The 18,516-nt window shown below is 41.9% G+C and overlaps 6 protein-coding genes across 6 annotated transcripts; 2 read left to right on the top strand and 4 right to left on the bottom strand.

Moving 5' to 3' along the window:
- Nucleotides 1-1,143: 1,143 nt before the first annotated feature.
- PCOAH_00018500 (Uncharacterized protein) lies at nucleotides 1,144-2,419 on the bottom strand (the record flags this gene model as incomplete). Its single annotated transcript, XM_020058659.1, has 6 exons — nucleotides 1,144-1,179; nucleotides 1,342-1,437; nucleotides 1,586-1,681; nucleotides 1,794-1,897; nucleotides 2,073-2,178; nucleotides 2,360-2,419. The coding sequence occupies 6 exons, from the start codon at nucleotides 2,417-2,419 to the stop codon at nucleotides 1,144-1,146; spliced, it is 498 nt and encodes a 165-aa protein (XP_019914173.1).
- Nucleotides 2,420-5,155: 2,736 nt separating this feature from the next.
- PCOAH_00018490 (Uncharacterized protein) lies at nucleotides 5,156-7,817 on the top strand (the record flags this gene model as incomplete). The annotated part of the gene is made up of 2 exons (XM_020058658.1): nucleotides 5,156-5,217; nucleotides 5,330-7,817. The coding sequence occupies 2 exons, from the start codon at nucleotides 5,156-5,158 to the stop codon at nucleotides 7,815-7,817; spliced, it is 2,550 nt and encodes an 849-aa protein (XP_019914204.1).
- An 808-nt stretch (nucleotides 7,818-8,625) lies between these two features.
- PCOAH_00018480 (Proteasome activator complex subunit 3) lies at nucleotides 8,626-9,453 on the bottom strand (the record flags this gene model as incomplete). Its single annotated transcript, XM_020058657.1, has 1 exon — nucleotides 8,626-9,453. One exon carries the CDS (start codon nucleotides 9,451-9,453, stop codon nucleotides 8,626-8,628), a length of 828 nt encoding a protein of 275 aa, XP_019913925.1.
- Nucleotides 9,454-11,812: 2,359 nt separating this feature from the next.
- PCOAH_00018470 (50S ribosomal protein L35) lies at nucleotides 11,813-12,591 on the top strand (the record flags this gene model as incomplete). Its single annotated transcript, XM_020058656.1, has 2 exons — nucleotides 11,813-12,300; nucleotides 12,564-12,591. 2 exons carry the CDS (start codon nucleotides 11,813-11,815, stop codon nucleotides 12,589-12,591), a joined length of 516 nt encoding a protein of 171 aa, XP_019914155.1.
- An 84-nt stretch (nucleotides 12,592-12,675) lies between these two features.
- On the bottom strand, nucleotides 12,676-13,512 carry PCOAH_00018460 (Peptide deformylase; the record flags this gene model as incomplete). The annotated part of the gene is made up of 2 exons (XM_020058655.1): nucleotides 12,676-13,131; nucleotides 13,243-13,512. 2 exons carry the CDS (start codon nucleotides 13,510-13,512, stop codon nucleotides 12,676-12,678), a joined length of 726 nt encoding a protein of 241 aa, XP_019914259.1.
- Nucleotides 13,513-14,753: 1,241 nt separating this feature from the next.
- On the bottom strand, nucleotides 14,754-16,368 carry PCOAH_00018450 (S1/p1nuclease; the record flags this gene model as incomplete). Its single annotated transcript, XM_020058654.1, has 3 exons — nucleotides 14,754-14,852; nucleotides 15,012-15,103; nucleotides 15,285-16,368. The coding sequence occupies 3 exons, from the start codon at nucleotides 16,366-16,368 to the stop codon at nucleotides 14,754-14,756; spliced, it is 1,275 nt and encodes a 424-aa protein (XP_019913978.1).
- Between the last annotated feature and the right edge of the window lie 2,148 nt (nucleotides 16,369-18,516).

Genomic DNA, 18,516 nt, shown 5'->3' with positions numbered 1-18,516 from the left:
GTCCATTTTTACGTTTACACTGCTTTACATGTGCATGCCCCTGTGTGTACGCCGCGCGTACATTTGCCTCCCCCGACTTATCTTTCCTTTTTTTCGCTGCTCACCTGAAAAAGCAGGTGCCATAAAAAACCCTCACATGGCTATATTTGCTTTTAAAAGAAACGGCCAAAAGTGCACACGGTCACGCGTAACTACGAAATAGGGGTGAAGGAATGTATGTAAAAGTACGCACGTGTGTATTCACCTTGTTGTGATTTGACTCAACCGTAACGGCGCTCGACGTGTCTGTTAAACATGGACATACCTCCTCCATCGCAGTTGTTCCCTCGCAAAACCCCTCCCCCTTTAAGACACACAAAAGCAGGCGAACAAACAAGCGCACAACGCGTTGTATGTGCGTGGCAACAGGCGTCCATTGTTCGTGCAGAGGATGCACACCCAATTCGCCATCCTTTAGTCCTAATTCCAACCCATGCGCATTTGCTGTGTGCAAATTTGCTAGACCGTTTCTCTCCCATCGGTGAAAAATAATTCGTACCAATCACCCGAATGTTCGTAAAAAAAAAAAAAAATATAATACGCTAAAGTGTGAGGTGAAAATAAACTTTGCAGACTTTTGCACAATTTTGCAATTTTTCTTTCGGTAAACTTGCGAATGGGAAGTTTCGTTGGAAAGCCCCCCTCCATAGCAGTCATGTTTTTGCTTTGCCAATCCCTTCGCTTTCTTTCCAAAATCGGAAGGCAAAAAAAATCATATTGGGTATTGCCATAGCACGCAATGTGCATTTGAAGGGAGACAATTTTTTCTATTTTTACAAGTTAGGTTTTACATAGTAAACCGTTAAACGCGCGTATCATTCGGCAACTGCAATGCGCTTGTGTATCTTCGCGCATGTATCGCACACAAGTGTGGAAATCGCGCCTCGTGAAAACAGCCAAATAGTACCAAAATGGACAACTAAATGAAAAGCAAAAAAAAAAAAAAAAAAAAACATTCACACACACTGTGTTGAACAATGCGTAATCACCACTGGTGTAGTTGCATTTAAGTATCTTCCCAAACGAGGTGGACTACCCCTTAGGAAGATTCCACGTCCACAATGCTTCACTCCGATTTTGACATTTATTCACAATTTAGAGCTGTTAAAAAGGAGACAGTATCGTGTAGCTTCCTTGTTGCTGCGTGAAGGGGGAGGAAACGACATCACTGTAATGGGTTGTCGGAAAAACTATTTTCTCACGCTTATATGCACACACACAGCTGTAATTGCCCCCGCCAATGTCTGGAAACCCTTACTGTTTTTTTTTTTTTTTTTTTTTTTTCTGCCTCCCCGGTCTTACTCGCAATGCACTATAGTCGAGGCTGCATTTTATGTCGTCCTTGTCATACTCGGCATAGAACGTTTTGATGTTCTCCTGGATATTTGAAAACATTTGCTGAATTGGAGGGGTGCGGAACGGCGAAAGGAGGAATGGTGGAAGGCGGAAAGATGGGGGGAATTATCCCAAAAATGGACACGCAAAGCCCTTCCAACCTTGCATGTGGCGGAAACACCTTTGCAAGGTCCACGTCAGATTCCCCTACCTGCAGTCTTATTTTATGCCCGGGCAGCCAATTCACGTTGTTAAACTTTTCGATGTCGTCCAAAACGTGCGCATTCAAGTATAGCAGAGACTCCATCTGTTTGAATGGAAAAAAGAAAAAAAATTAGCGCAAATGTAGTACACCAAATAAAAGCAACAATTTTGTGCACTTGCCAAGTGCAGATTATTTGGACTCCCTCCCCTCTTACACTGTCAAATCCGACGTTGATGAAATGCTTGGCAATTTCTGTGGTTAATTTCTGGCTCTTAAAAAATTCAATCACAAGTTTTTTTTCCTTCTCCAGTTCCAAATCTGAGAAGCATGTTAAAAAGGAAAAAAAAAAAAAAAAAAACTCATTTTTCTTTTCTCCTATGCTTAAATGTTTGGCTGCCGTTCGACCTTCCCCCTTATTGATCTCTCCCTCTCTGCACAATTTCGAACAAATGCAACCGCGTTCAAAGGACGCATCGCCATTTCGACTTATTACCTACATCCCATACATGGGCAAATCCCCTCAAATGTGAACCATAATTTTTACATAAAAAATCTACCATAAAATGAATAACGTTTTTTGGTTGCTGTTTTTCAATTTCCTGAAATGGGGGAAAAAAAATGTACGAACAAATAAAGTGGCACAAGCAGCTAGACAGGACATAGCCTTCATAGGTCCCTCAACTTGGAGGACAATTCGCACACGTAGGTCCAGTTACGCAAAAGGTATGCAAATATAGTGTGGTAATATCAGAAGTGCAAAACACTTTAAGGGAATTTTACCCTCGATAAGCAGTCGAACAGTTGGGAAACGGATTTCCTAGAGCAATTTTCCGGCATCATTGTTTATCAGATTTGTTCCTTATTCTGTAACAGTTAGAACGCTAGGGGGGGCGAAGTTGGCGCAAGTGTATGTAGGTACGCATTTGTGCACGCTTTTTGTGAGCTCCCACTCACATGAAGAATGTGTAGAAATGTTACCGTTTTTCTCGTGAAATTGGAATTAACCGTTGTTCCCACCTCCCTGTAAATCCCTGAAACGATTATTTATCTTTAATACAGAGGGTTGTACTTCCTTTTAAAAATTATAAAAAAATCATTTTTTGTTTTATGTTAACGGACGAAAATGATGTACACCATCGCACGCAAATACACTTCCTCTTCTGACTTGCTAAGAGAGGATGTGGAAAAAAAGTGTCCCACATTGCCAATACAATTTTTGCTTCAATGTAACAGCGCTCGAGCGACAGACGTGGTGTAGACGCGGTTACTTATTTGAAAAGTTGTTAATTTGCAAAAGGGACAATTGCATGCGCGCAGGTACAAGGGCGTATATATATTTGCACACACGTATGCGTATGCACGTACATATAAGTATGTGTGTGTAAATATACACTTCTTATGCCTGCGTGCACACAACATAACAAACTGGGAAATTGGGGAGACAAAAATGCGTTAAGCGAGGCGATTATTCGTGGTACAATTTTTTATTTTAATTCTCCTTTTTGTAGAAAATGGCCGAGCGATGTTGTCTTTATTTTTTTTCCCCGCAATTTTTTCCATTTTTTTTGCCAAAACTATGACTTCTTTTACAAAAGTGTTTAACATATTTTAAACAAAATTTCGACTTCTTTTTCGTCAAATGTTAACCTCCTTTGCGAACACTGTTTTTCCTCTTTTAAACATTACGCTGCTAGTGTGTCCCCCCCAGTTGCCCATCCAACTTCGCTGCGGAGGACCCCTCCCCGCGCACGCACATGTGCACACGGAAAAAAAAAAAAAAAAAAAAAAAAATCGTGAACAGTGAACAAATGGACAAATAACAAATTAGAAAGGAACAAACTTGGAGAAGTAACTCCACGGAGGTACCCAACTTTGGACATTAAAAAAGGCGACAAGGTTGTGTAGCCAAAGCAGAGCCCCTGATGCATATGTAAACATGGTAGACAGGAAGATGTTCAAAAAAAAAATATTAAAAAGAAGAGCACAACAATTACTACCCCTGCTATGCCCCTTTCTGATGTTCCTTTTTTTTTTCCCCTCCTCAAAATGCTAAATTAAGCGATGTTTGTCTATGCGTCTTACACGAAAGAACGCGCTAACTAATCCAATAGACAATTTTATTATTAACCCCTTCCTCTTAATATCTCAGCAAAATAAACAATGTGTTTATTCTTAAAAGTATAACGTGAAAATAAAACTTTAGCCATTTTAGTATGCTTTTTGGAAAAATGGGAATTAAACGGGAAGGTAAGAAGCCGAAGTAAGGGAACTTTTATTTTTTTTTTTCCATTGATAAGGGGTGATGGCGTGGGGAGTTCTTCTTCTCCCTGTGCATGTGCCTCTACGTTCCTATGGATATTCATTCGTTTAAAGTGCCACACAAAGGAAATGAACCATGGGTACTTGTGTAACTGCACGTGTGCACGCGCCACACATGGTGATATAACCCGAACCATTTACGTCCATGTGTAAAGTGGAATGAACTGGTTATAGTTATTTTAAACGAAAGGGTAATTCTTCAGAAAAAGGAAGTCGATCCTGATAAGTTGTCGTTGTAACTGTCCTTCCTTTTTTTCTTTGCGCACTTCAGCGGTGGGCGGAAATGTTATTATATCCCTTACCATAAATGGTGGTTTCTCGCAGGTCAACACTTGCCATTAGGGATGGGCCCCCATTTCAACCTTCCTCCTTGGCCTCTTCGGGAAGGAACGCACAAAGGTGTGCTATAAAATGTGCAAACAAGTACCTACAAACCAAGACGAATCGTTCCTGCCTTTCCAAGTTTTAAACATGTTAAGCGCAACTTGACGGAACATCTGTAAAACTTCGTGGACGTCCCTTCCTCCCGCCCCTCTTTTCGTTCGCCTTTCTTTTGCCACTCCAGGTCAAATGGAGAAAAATTTAAGCATGCGCGATATTCCCCTGGTTGTTTCCCCCCCAGAGTTTACTTCATGCATAATTATGTATCCCTTGGAGTAACCGAAAAAAAAAAAAAAAAAAAAAAAAAAAAATGGAAAATTGCAATTTCCTTTACCGGAGCATACTGCGCGCAATTTGCCATGCAAGAGTAAAAAACGCCGTCAGAATAATGCAGCGGGAGTGAAAGCAAGGTCTCATTTTTTTACGGTCACTAAATATAGGCGCGATGTTAATTCGGCACCGCCATAGGTTGGAAATTGTGAACGTGAACACTAGTGCGAAGGCCAACGTCAACGGTGAGGGGAGGACACAAAAAGGATGAAAAAAAAAAAAGGGAGAGAATAAAAAGTCCCAATCTGATGTTGCCCCATTCGAGTATCAAATCACTCAGGGATATGCCAATCGCAAAGGCCACCCAAAAAAAAAAAAAAAAAAAGGCAGAGCAGTGCTGCATATTTGCTCCAACACAATAGGTTATTTATCTCTCCTTTATTTCTACATTTTACGCAAGTCACAAATTTGAATATAGAGTTGTCGAAAAAGTAGGGATGGGCAGTGGACTTTTTCTGCCGCTAGTCAGTACATAATTCGATATTGTTATTTTGTCCCGTGTTGCTTTATTCCCTCCTTTTACCTTTTTCTTCCCCTTTGGAAAACATGTTTAAAAGTAAAATAGCCCTTGGGAATAAAAACTACCTCGGAAATAAGGACAGGAAAAAGTAAGTGCATACAGGGAGGTCTACTGGAATGGGAGGCAAATTTTATGTTACGCCTCAAAGGGAAGTTTTCATCATGATACGTAATTCTACCCCCACCCACACAAATACGCAGACTAGCCCTGACGATAAAGAACACCTTTAACCTGAACAGTGACGAACAGGTGGACGAAATTTTGGACAAGGAAAACACATGTATCTGTAAAGTACAAAAAACAAAAATAACTATCTACTTATCGAAGAACATCCCAGTTCTCTTCACCATCAAAAATGATCTCTTCCCAACGGTGTACACATTATGGAAGTTCCCGCACATAATCCCCTGCTTTGTGATATACCCACCTGCTTCTGAATTTTTGATGAAAGGGGCGGATTTGATGATCCCAGGGATATGCAAAGAAGTAGACCATGTAGAAGAACTAAAGGTTGGGAGTGTATGGGGTGTTCGCGTCTTTAATAACCCCCACCTTTTTGCAGTTGGGCAATGTTCAGTGGACTATGATAGTAACAAGAACTTTTATAATTTAAAAGGGAAGTGCTTAAAAGTCGTGCACATTTTTAATGATGAGCTCTGGAAATTGGGTTCCCAAACTATTCCTCACAGCAGCTTCCAGGGGAAAATTATCGACTCGGTGGAAAATGTTGTGGACAATTTTGATGAGTTTAAAGTGTACGATGAGAATAAGGGGAAGAAAAAGGCTCATGCGGGGGGACAGCAAAAAGGTGCGAAGAAAAGTGGGGGCAACGATATAAAGGGTAGAAACGATGATAGTGATGCTCCACATGATGACAACCTCCTCGATGAAAGCCCTAGCGATGATGAACGCTACCGAGCCTTCACGGAGGATGAGAGCGAACAGGAGAAGCCGAATGGGGAGGGAGGCCCCAACGGACGAAACGAAACCAAGCCAAAAGGCACGAGCCAAAAAAGCCTAGACAATTTTTACAAACATTTTGCAGTGATACTGGCACAAAGGAGCCACGCAAAAGGGGACGACGCACATCCGCCCAGCAGCAAAAATGCCAAGGAAGGAAAAAAACAAACCGCGGCCGACATCCAATTTAAGGAACAAGATCTACCAAGTAGAAGGAAAAAAGAATGCACAGTGGGTATCGACTCAATGGAGGAGACTTCCCATCAAGTAAATGCCCCTGAGGAGAAAACGAATGAGCAGAAGAATCAATGCTTCGATCTTAACGCCGTAACTGAGCACGGCAAGATAGACAAAATAAACAAAACGGTGGACAATATCACCAACACAGAGACAGATATAATGAACGAGTGGGATGAATACTCAGCGGAAGAAAATGGGCAATGCATTCAGGATGGCAATAGTAGAGTTTCAATAAAAAAGGCTCAAAGTAGAAACGAATCGAAGGAGGAGAGATATGACGATGAGGAAACGGCAAGCGAAGCCTCCTCTGTAGAGGAATCAAATGCAAATGTGCCCCACGAAGGTGATGAAAATGACAAATTCCAACTGAACAGCGAACAGCAGGATACACTACTAATGTTCCTTTTTCTGGAAGTAGTTCAATCACTCAGTGATGACAACCTCCCGTTGGAAGTTTCTGGAGTTTACAGTAGGATGACGAAGGAGTTTTTGTACATTCACAGAAATGAACCCTTCCTGAAAGAGCTACAAAAGTTGGGCATCCCAACCAACATTATAAGCAAAATAAGAGCAAAAGAAGTGAACCTAGAATTGGATGTTAAAAAATCAACATACAAAAAAATCAGCAAATTTATTCAGCATTTATCCAAGTTAAAGCTTATAAAAATAAAAGAAAACAGAAATGTCATATCCGTGGTGAATATAAGGAAGGGAAGTTCCATCATCTCGTCTTATAAACCCATGTCCTTGCAGGAAAAGAAAATGTGCCAATTGGAGGGCGGTGAAAATGATGGGGCAGCTGCACAAAACGGAGTGGAATGCAATTCAAACAATACTCATCACGACAAAAGTGCAAAAAATGAAGCAACAAATAAAGGTGCACAGGTACTTGAATTCTACATGCCATCCTCCAAAGGGATAAATATTTTCAAATGTGTGGATAGCAAGTCGGAAAGGAGTTCCTATTACAACATTATGCAGTTAAAGGATGTTCTAAAGTCATATGTACAGAAGCAGAAGTTAGTGAGCGGTAAGGATTCACAAATGGTAAAGCTAAACGATGATTTGAGAGCCGTTTTAAATGTCCCATGTGAGTCGTCTACCATGTTATATGAGTCTCTACTCAGCCAGTTCATCTCCACCCAACTTCCCTGCTATGCCATTATCAAGCCGAATGCTAATTTCGATGTAGACCCAATTAAAGTGACAAAGGGGAAGTGCCCTTCCATTCACATCTATGCAGTTGCCAGGATGAAAGGGAAAAAATATGTTACCCACATTACAAATTTGTTCCTATTCCATGTGGATCTCAACAAATTTACTGAACACGTACAGAAACAGCTAGCTTGTTCCTGTTCCATTGTCATTTCAGCTTCCACCAAAAAGGAGGAAGTCCTCGTCCAGGGCAATGTCGTAAATATGATTCACGACATTTTGATTAAAAATTATAACCTCCCTAGGAAGTACATTGCGCTGAATACCAAGTAGGGTTCATTCCAGGGGAGAGGGTAACAAATCAGGCTGGTTAGCGAGTTACACATTTTGTAAACTGTAGGGTCCTCCACAGCGCACATATGATGGGACAAGCATTCGTTTCTTTTTTTTTCCCCTTTTTGTGAAGTCCACCTGAAGTGCATCTACCACACTTTTGGAGGGCCCCAGTGAGCTTTCCCTCCTTGGCATCCTCACCGAATTGCTTCCGTGATAGGTTAGCAGAGGTGTACACATTTCCCACTGCAAAGTGGTGACTACCCGAATGGTAGCTGCCCCTTCGAGAGCGTACTCTTCGTATGGCTTTTTTTTTTTTTTTTTTTTTTTTTTTTTTGCGTTACGCGAAAATTGTGTTTAAAAGAAAAATCAAGACAGTTTATTAAAAAAAAAGGAAAGAATCTATGAGAACAGGCCCCATCATGTAAGTTCACACGCACGTAAATGTACACACGTATGCACAATCGACAAATTGTGGATAACCATGCGCGCGGGGAAGCATGGCTCCAGCAAGCACATCACTGTAAAGCGGGGTGACCCATTTTCTTAAAATTGTATACTCCAAAGATGCCACCCCCAGGAACGACGCTCCATCTTCGTAACTACGCACGAAGATGAAACCCATTACGTTTGCCCTCAAGTTGGAGAACTCGTTGAAAATTGTTGTCCCCTGTGCAGATCTTCCTTGCAGAATATTCACATAACAAGCGAGCTAATTTTCCCTGCTTCTAACCTAGGCAATAGGAATGTAAAAATCGCCGTAGTATGAACTGCGGTGTTATCTCGTGGCCGCCCCAGTAAGGAACATCTAGAAAGTCATCCTATGATGGGCATCCTCATTTTTGGGCTTGACAACCTTCTCCCAATTTTTGCACAACAAATCGTAAAGCATAATATAATTGTTGCGCATATCAATGAGGGTAATTTTTATGTGAATCCATTCCTTCTTGTCTAACTCCTGGACAGCTTCCTGGTAGTCATGCACATTAGGGTACTTAATAACTTTGGTCGATAATTTCGCTCTATCCATATAGTACTTCACAACCGCATCGTAAAGGTTGAAAGCGCTTTCTTCAACCCTAGCCAGCTCCTGTATAGCTTCCTCTTGAATTCCTACACCAAAATTATTCCCATCTTCAATTCTGGGCACATTCAACTGAATCCACAATTTTATATTACCTATTATTTCGATAAGTTCAGACGAATAGGCTTTTATTTTTTCAAGCTCTGCACTTATTTGTTTGTGGGAAGGAACGTAATGAGTATATATAACATTTTCATCTATTACTATTTTTTTTTCCTCAAAATGGATGTCATTTTTGTTCATTTCTATGGAGTCTTTTTTCTTTTCAATCACATCGTGATCCTTTGTCTTATGCTTTTTCCGTGTATTTTCCTCCGTCTGGTTTGTTGTATATTTGTATGTGTTTGTATCTAGGTCGCTTACATCTAGGATGGAACCTGGTTCTGCATTTACATTAACCAGTGTGTTGAAGTAGAGGATCCTTTTGGGGATTCTCTCTCTTAAGGATTCTATTGCTTGCTTCGTTACATCGTACTTGAACTGGTTGTACTCCTCCTTCACCTTTGCGTCGAACGGCTCTATTTTGTCCACTTTGCTTAGGATGTTCTCCATTATGGGGGCAGAGGCGTCTTCTTATTTATGGCGATGCGCCGGGAAGAATTTTGCCGCAGTGACACTAGCCTGGCGTGTCTATCACGTTTATCTTGTCTTGGTTATTTTCTTTTCCTTTTCGCTCCTTTGTTCTACCTCTCCTCCGGTAGCATGATATAACTGCACCAGTCAGAGACTTCTCCACGTCGGTTGGGACGGATGTGAATAGCCTCACCGGTTGGGTTACCCTCGCCGCTTTACGTTTGGACGTGCAGGTTGCAATGGAGACTCACCAACGGATCGCAGCAAATATTTCGGTACAGCCGCGTCAATTATGTGGATTTATCTGCGCACCAATTTTATACGCAAGCATGTAGATGAGCGTGGTTAACAGTGGGCGTGGGAGGACGCTCTTTCCACGACGTGAGGTAATTTACTCAGGGAAAGAAAAGGTAAAAAAAACTATCCTGTAGATTCCTAGCTAATATATACATATATATATGTACATGCAAGGTAACTAAAACAGACGTTAAGATGAACCAACTTCCCAATCGTTCGAAAGAAAAGGAAAACCACTACGATGCATTCGAGAGGAGCAGCATACGCATCACTCACGCGCAGAGGAACATCGAATTGGAACTCTTCCCAGAGGATGATACGTCAAATAAATTCACCTCAGGGCTGCTAATTTTCCTGTACTTTTTGTAAATCCTATGCGTACTAATTTTTTTCTTTTTTCACCTAAATAATGCAATTGTAGTATCCCCCCTTTTGTAGTTATTTTTTTTTAAAAAAGAAGGAACTTTTTAAAGAAAATAAATAGAAATTTTGCCTTTTTTCTATGCAGGGAGAAAAATAAAAAAGGGTGGGTCCGAGGCACAAAATTTTGACCTTTGCGTTCTGCGTCGCGGGGGTTTGTAGGTCCACATTTGGGGGGTGGCCCATGGTCGGAGCAAGAAGGCAGCTTTGGCGCAGCCAATTTGGCAGCTAACTGGTGAAGCAGTCTGCTAAGGCAAGCCGTGGTGGGCCGTTACATAGCGCTCCGTACATTTATCCATTTATCCTTTTATCCATGTATATGAACGCGGCTCCCATAAATGCTGCAGCGGTCGCGCAAACAGCGTGTCCCATGTTTCGAAAATTGCCATGCGCTTGTCCCAATTCGTCCAAACCTCTTTACCAATTATTGCCACTTCAAGCATTTGCTCGGGGATGGGGGAAACCATATATCCTGCTGCCTTTTGCGTTTTCCCCAGGGTTACGCTATTTCGTGGGAGTTCACCCTGGTGCGTGCTTCACCGTGTGCAGAGAAATGCATGATTATGCATGTGGAGGTGAACCGACTGTGTATACTATAGGAGGTTTCACGAGCGACTCTCCAGAACTCTGCCCCCAAGAGTTTGCCACGAGTTATTAAGTCAATGACTGTCCCATTTGGGGCAAAACATACGATAAATACGTCCATATGTACACATTTTTTTTCTTAAAGAACCAAACGGGGAAGTCTTCGCAGGGGATAAATGTTCCCATTTCTCCCCTCCCTTTAGTATTTCCCCTTTTTTTTTTGCAGCACGCGAAGAAGCAATACAAGCGTGGTTGCTAACACACATACATTGGGATGAGGGAAAGGGCGTCAGCGCGAAAGGGCATTCCTGTGTACAACCCATTGTGCAAACGGATGGGTCGAAAAACGACCACCGTTCAATGCGTCCCCCCGTTCAGTGAAGTACGCGCTTAGCCACAACAATTAGCCGAGGTAGTCAACCATTAAAGAAAACACCTCTGCTCTTTTCCGCAAAGAGGTGTGGCACGCTGGGGAGTGATCTCTTTCTGATCGTTCCCCCGACTGAGCCTATTCATTTGTTGCTACCCAAAGTGACAATCTTCAAAAAAAAAAAAAAAAAATCCCCCCAAAACTCACCAAACGCGCCATGTAAACGTGCCTTGTCTAAGAGGATGCCACGCGAAGCGAAGTAAATATATGTAAATGTAAAACTCCGTCGGACGAAGCGAATCAGATTAACTCCCCTTTTCCAAGGTTGCTTATCAAATGCTCCTTTTCTTATACATATTACTAACTGGGCAGAAAAATGTGTGACATGTATTTCTTTTTTTTTTTTCCGTGAAAGAGGTTACCTTTTACAAAATTGTGAATGCAAACCCAGTCACCATGTGGGCGAAGAAAATGTTGCCAACAAATAGTCTGTGCAGCTACATGGGGTACCAACGCGAGTGAGTATTCACCTGCGGAGAGATACACACACGGAAGGAGTGAATGTGGAAATATACCCCCCCACAGAAAAAAAAATATATTCACGGGAACACAAATATATAGGCATACCAATATAAACGCACACACATGACTTCATTGTGAAGAAGCATGACGTGCTGCTTCCTCATTCTTATCGTGTTGCTCCTGGCGCTCCGACTTGGTTACTCAGAAAAGCTTTCCCACGACGGAAGGAATGAAAGACAACTCATATGTAGTGCTATACTGAGAAACAGCTGGAGAAAAAAAAGAGGTGCCTATAAGCACACATTGACAAATGAATACGCACACAAGTGTATAAATAAAAAGCGAACACACATAAAGGCGACGCTATTTCTACACACACAACATGGATTGAAAAAGAGCAACTTCCGTTTCTCCCATCTGTACGTTCGTGGGAATACAAACGTGAAACCCAAAACGAACAAGTCAATTGCGAAGCGCTTTAAAATAACAAAAAATGGAAAGCTGATACGAAAAAAAGCGGGGAGGAATCATATGCTGAGGAAGAAAACATCGTCCAATAAAGCGTCCCTGCGGAAGACGACTACCATCGCTTCTAACCGCATTGCGAAGAAGTACAAGAGCGCCATTCATACGTAGGCCCATCGGGGGGGCACGTTAGGTGGCCAGTAGCTGGGATGAACATGTCAGGGGGATAAATCCCACCCCTTTTTTGACCCATGTTTCCGTGTTGTTTGCCCTTTTTTTTTTTTACTCCTTCTTTTTTGTGTACATTTTATCCCCCAGGAAGTTTATCCCGCGGCTGTACCCGTTCGCACTCCGCCCATCGTTACGCCTTATTTTTTTGGCGCAGTTATGTACTTGTATTTAATTTGTTTATTTTTTTCTCCCGTAAAAGTAGACTTATCGTGTCAGTTGACTTCTAACGGGAGAAGCCCTCCTACGTGTGAATTGCCAAATGAGAGGTGCAGCTTAGACACATAATGGAGAGGTACCCTCTTCGACCCACCTCATATGGCGGGCTCGCCCTCGTAGTTACTCCTATAGGTGCGGATCATTTCGTTCAGCTTGGCTCGAACTTTATGTTTCTCGGACTGACTAAATCGGTCGATAAATAAAACGCCATCTAGGTGGTCATACTCATGTTGGAATATCCTCGCATGGATCCCCTTCAAAATTTTCAAATGTTTATTGCCGTCTAAGTCGTAGTAACTGATGGACACAACACTTGGCCGATCTACCTTCCCTTCAATGCCTGGAAATGACAAGCATCCCTCTACCAATTTGGATCGAATTAGACTTGATTCCACAATGCTCGGGTTAAGGAAGACCCTTTCATTTTCCTTTTTTTTTTTTTCATAGAGTGCATTCCACACGATTATCTTCATGCTGATATTCACTTGGGGAGCTGCTAACCCCATGCCTTTACTTTCATACATCACGTTGAACATGCTCCTTACGAGGGTCTGTGAGGGGGAGGTAAAAAAGGGAAACAAAACGAGGAAGTAAAACGGAGAAGTGATCGGGCTGTGACCGCATGTGCGTCATTTCGATGCGTCTCTTGCACCTCCACTTACCCTCAAATTATCATCAAAGTTCACCACCTCGTTGCACTTCTTCCGAAGAACCGGGTCTGGGTACAGGACGATTTTTAGGTCCTTCTCATTTTGGTTAGTTGACATTCGAAGGGCGGTACTTGGTTCCCGCCCTCTTATGGTGTAGCGACTTAGACGCAAGCTAGGTCGCTGCTTAATTACATATGCAAAACATGTCTCCCAGAAGTGAACGGCAAGTGTTGCTGCTATAGTTAGGGTCAGTGCTATTCGTTTCCCCTTCGACTTAGCCATCGATGAACGCGACTTTTTTTTTCTCTAATATTTGTCCCTTCTTCTCCTCGCGGTCGTGTGTTCAATGGTGTGAGCATCTATGTCACTTTTCTTCCGGAGGGGGGGTTGGTACCTCGTAAAAGCCTCCAACGGAAAAAAGGTAAAACGGAAAAGCGAAAGAAAAAAAAAAAAGTGGAAAAGGACTCCTTTCCTTTGGTATTGTTCCGCTTCCTTCCCCCTTTAAGAAATTTTTCAAAAGTGGGAAGCATGAAGTGCGACTCCTTTTCCTTTTTATTTCTGTAACCCCATTGAGTACCCGACTCACCACTCTGCACAATCAACAAGGTTACCAAAAAGAAAAAGGAAAAATAAAAATATATATATAAATAAAGTAACCGAAAAAAATCATCACCCGTTCGAAAAGTCAAATTGGGGATTATTTCCCCCCCTACAGCAGTTAGCGCGAAATGGATGATATGATGCCTTTCTCCTCAATTACACCAGTTGAACATTTTTTCAGTAGATCCATTTTGTGAGGTTGATGATACGGAGGGTTTCACAATCCGTCTTACAGAGAGGTGTAGAACGGACGTAGTGGCGCCATGCCCATTTTTGTGCGTTGCAATCCATGGGGAAGGGAGGAACACGTGCTCTCCTACACCCTTACTACGACTTGAGGCACATCACAAAAAGCTTGGGAGTGCACATAAAATATATTTTTTTTCCTTTTTTAAAATGTTCCACGTGAGATAAACAATCCCCGGGGATGCATTGAAAATAAAGTTCGACACACGAAACAAATGGAGGGGCGATGTGTGCAGGAAGGGGAAAGGGGAAAATAAGAAAGACAAATGAGAACGACAAAAAAAAATGAATAAATAAAAAAAAAACAAAATGAATGTCGTGGGAATACTTCCACACGCTGACAACTCGGGGTGAACAAATCGGCCTGCATGTAGAAATGGCACATAGTTTTGCACTCAATGAAGAGCGCAACAGATGGACATACAGTTATCACCAAATGGGATTACACAAACGGGGGAATAACCATCCCTACTTCCAAAATATTTACGGTGTAATTCCCCTACCGCCTTTTACCATTTCCTTTTTTCTCTCTTCACGCTTATCGAGGTAAGCACAAAAAAAATGTAATGTCAAAAGGGGTCTCTCCTCACCCTACATAAAATTTGCTCCTTCATTCATGCTCATGAGACAATTGAGTGGGGAACATCTCCCCATGCACGTTTTTCTCTGCCAAAGGGTCAATTGCACTTAGCCTGCAACTCGACTTCTTCTGCCTTGCTTGGGAAGTACATTTTATTTTTTCTGCTAAAAATGAAGTTGTAGTAGAATATCACTGCCTGCACGGGGATATGAAGAAAAAAAAGGGAAAGAAATAAACCCATGAACGTAACATATCTGGTGAGGGCTTCCCCGAATAACATACACATGTGCTCATAAAGAGGGACGGGGCAAGTGCAGGTGTTCCCTGCTCTGTCTTATTTATTCCTTCTCCATACCAACACTAGAAAAATGATCGCCAAATTTATAAATACGGCATTTTTTTTATAAACGGAGGCTGTTTTGTTCCTTTCCAGCTGCTCGTACTCGACTGTGAGGAGAAGGGGGAAAAGTGAACCATGTGAGTGGCAACCGTGGAGGTTAGCGGAGCAGTGTTATCCAATTTAAGGTGGATCCTTCCTCAAATGGGTCCAGGCGTATGTGCGGGGAAGAAGTACGCATCATGGGAACAACATGCTTAGGAAATTAGGCGATTTCCCTCTCATGCCTACCTCTATCAAACTCGGACTTCTTCCTCAGGCTGGAAAACTTCCTATTTGCGAAGAGACTGTTGAGCAGGATGGCTATGCGAGAGCCGGCCCTCAAAATATTAACTTTAAGAAGTCTCTCCAAGTGGAACTCCAAGTCGTACGTTATTTCGATCTCCTTGGATGTATCAAAATGCAACTCATCCTTTTTCCCAACCATAAAATTTGTTACATAGCTGTTCAGGTAAAACTCGGAACAGAACTCATTTACAATTTGCTCTCCCCAGATATCAATCGCATGAATTCCTTTCTCACTAAATAATTTTTCATCCTTTTTATGTTCGTCAAATAGTCTATTTACATGTGTCCACCCTCCATACCATGCTGACTGGTACTTTTTCATCATTTTGTTGATTAGCTCGCTCTCCATATAATCGAACAAAGTGGTTTTCACCGTTTTGTAGTCATCGTGGTGAATGACTTTAATGTCCTTCCCTCCGTTGTCGTATCGGTATGCTATTCTTAATGGCTGGTGCATGTCCGCGATGAGGGAGACCAGGTACTTTAGTGCGTCTGCGTCTGTGAAGGCGATGTTTTTGGGGTACTTGAAGGGGACGTCCTTCACCCCGGGGACGGCAGACTTTGACGCGTGCTCTTCATTTGCCTGATCGGTTGGTTGACCAGTTGTTTGTTCAGTTAATTGTTCACTTGGTTGACCGGTTGGCTCCCCCGAGTGACTGCCAGCCAACCTCCCGTAAAAGTGCTTTATCGAGTTGATCAGGCAGAGGCCATTTTCATCTTCGCACTTGAAGACGGCCCTCTTGCAGTCGCCGTTTTGTAAATTGAAATGCATCGACTCCGCTCCTTTTATTTTCTCATGGACTAGGTGTCCCCATTTTCCAATGTCTACTATGTCCTTTCCGCTCAATAATTTCTTCAGTTCGTACAGCTGCTCGCTCTTTAACCCCGACATGGCAACCATTCCAATCGCCTCATGGCCCTCTCTGCTGAAGCAGCTTACCCAGGACTTCCCATCGCCCCAGGTGAGCAAAATGACAAGAAATGGAAGCAGGTACTTGTGTAGGGCCCATTTTGACGCCTCCATCATTTTACACGCGCCCTCCAATTTGGTTAACGCGTGCGGCGGCCAGGTTATACTATATGCAACGATGTTGTGCAAACTCGCTGTGCTGCCTCGTCCCGCAAAATGACTGAGGGAGCTCCCAACAACCGCCCCGCCATACAAAAGTCCAAGCGAACCTTCCTTTTTATATATCTTCCACACGATGGCGCGATTCAGAACAATAAAACAAGGGAGACATTATTTTGGATCCCATTTCGTGCTAGCCTTCTCTAACCTCGCAGGGAAAATTCACGCACACACCTCTCTTTTACTGTGATATTATCCCCGGCAGGTAAAGGGTGCTTAGGAGATGGCCGTTTTTTTTTTTTTTTTTTTTTACCCCCCAAAGTGTCACTATCACATTAAAACTACTTAATTTATAATCACGGAAAAAAAAAAAAAAAAAAAAAAAAAAATTGCCACTGGGAAAAAAAGGAAGCGGCTCGGAAAAGACTGCTGCTTCACAAAATACCATTCATTACAAACGTTCATATGACTCATGTGTGAAGATGCCCCACACCCACGCAACAGTATTTAACTAAACCTCTGCCCATGCTCAGGTGTGCAAGTGACGTGGATATATTTCCTATACCTTTATGTACCCGTAATGTGTAATTTAAGTGTGTGTGGGGGGGTAACCCTCTGAGGAGGAAATTCCTTTATTTTCCGCGGGGGAGGGGGAGATGAATTAGCACAGCTCCCTCCCCGCAGGTTGGTTAACGTTCCGCCACAAAAAAAGGGGCGTGTGGCCCCTAAAGCACCTCGCACAGTTGCAATTGCCGTTGCGCCTTTGAATACGGAACAGCGGAGGAAGAGAACCAGTCCGTCATTCTACTATATTCTGCCATTTCTGTAGCTCGCCAATGCGCGAACCCGCCACTCCGTGAACTCGCCCATGACCCATGCACAGCTGGGCCACGACAGAATGTTGCACTTCGCGAGATTGAGCACACCTATTCAGAGGGATTCTCCCAGAAAAAAAAATAAATAAAAATAAATAAAAAAGGGAAAAGGGAAAATGTGCAACCATTCAAATGCATCGCGGAAAGGTGAAAAAAAAAAAAAAAAAAAAAAGCCAAAAGTTTTCTACACATGTGCATAAAATCATACGAGTGCAGTGCAATCGCGTGAAAGGAATGGGGGAAGGGGAACCTACCCTATTTTTTTGTAACGTGTGCTTAGCAAACTAACAACCACCCAAGTGGCGTCATTTCACGAAGCTCCTAAACGCAGCTCACCTAAGGCATATAAATAGCATTCCATCAACAGGAGTGGAAAATTTCAAAGCAACCGCGAACAAGGGTTAACGTAAAGAAGTACAACGCGTAAAAGTAAAGAGTAACCACTTTGTGTATACACACGGGTAGTTAAGAAGTATCATTAAGTGCTTTTCTTTTGACCGCACCCCATTCCCATTCTCTCACATCCACCCGCTCGCAACCATTATTGCACTGTCGAATTGGAAAAAAAAGGGAGATGTGCACACACGCGTTTCCGTAGGTTTAATGGCATCCTCTCTATCATTTGTGTTCATCTCAGATGAGGGATACTCCATTTTGTTCTAAGCCAACTTGTCTGCTATCTTTTTTTTTTTTTTTTTTTTTTTTTTCTTTTTCTTTTTTTTATTTATTTTCTTTCTTTTTTTTTTACGGACTAATATGTGTTACATATATCGTTCTACTGTTTAATGATATAAGACAAAAAAAAAAAAAAAAAAAAAGGAAAACGAAAAAGTGGAACAGGAAGAATTCAGCTACTCCACAGCTGAGCCCCGTAGTGCAAATATTATTTATAAGGTTTGAATATTTACTAAGCATTTTGCAATTGAGAAAACAATTATTATGAATAAAAAAAAATTTTCATACCATATACGGACTCCTCTTTTTTTTTTTTTTTTCATTAAATAATAATATTATATATTAGATTTTTTCATTTTCTTTTCATTCTTAATTATAGAAGCACCAAAAAAAAAAAAATAGGTAGACAAAAATAAACATATCCAAACATAAAATTAGTGCTCTTTCGGTATACTTGCTTAAATTTTCTGTTGAGCAGCATTTCTTCCAATTCTGCGTACTATATAACTTCGCATGTACTGTTCACGTGAAGAAATTATAGGATGAAATAAAATAA

This window comes from Plasmodium coatneyi, chromosome 7 (assembly GCF_001680005.1).
Source record: "Plasmodium coatneyi strain Hackeri chromosome 7, complete sequence".
Taxonomy (NCBI): Eukaryota; Apicomplexa; class Aconoidasida; order Haemosporida; family Plasmodiidae; genus Plasmodium; species Plasmodium coatneyi.
This window is presented reverse-complemented; position numbering and strand designations above follow the sequence as displayed.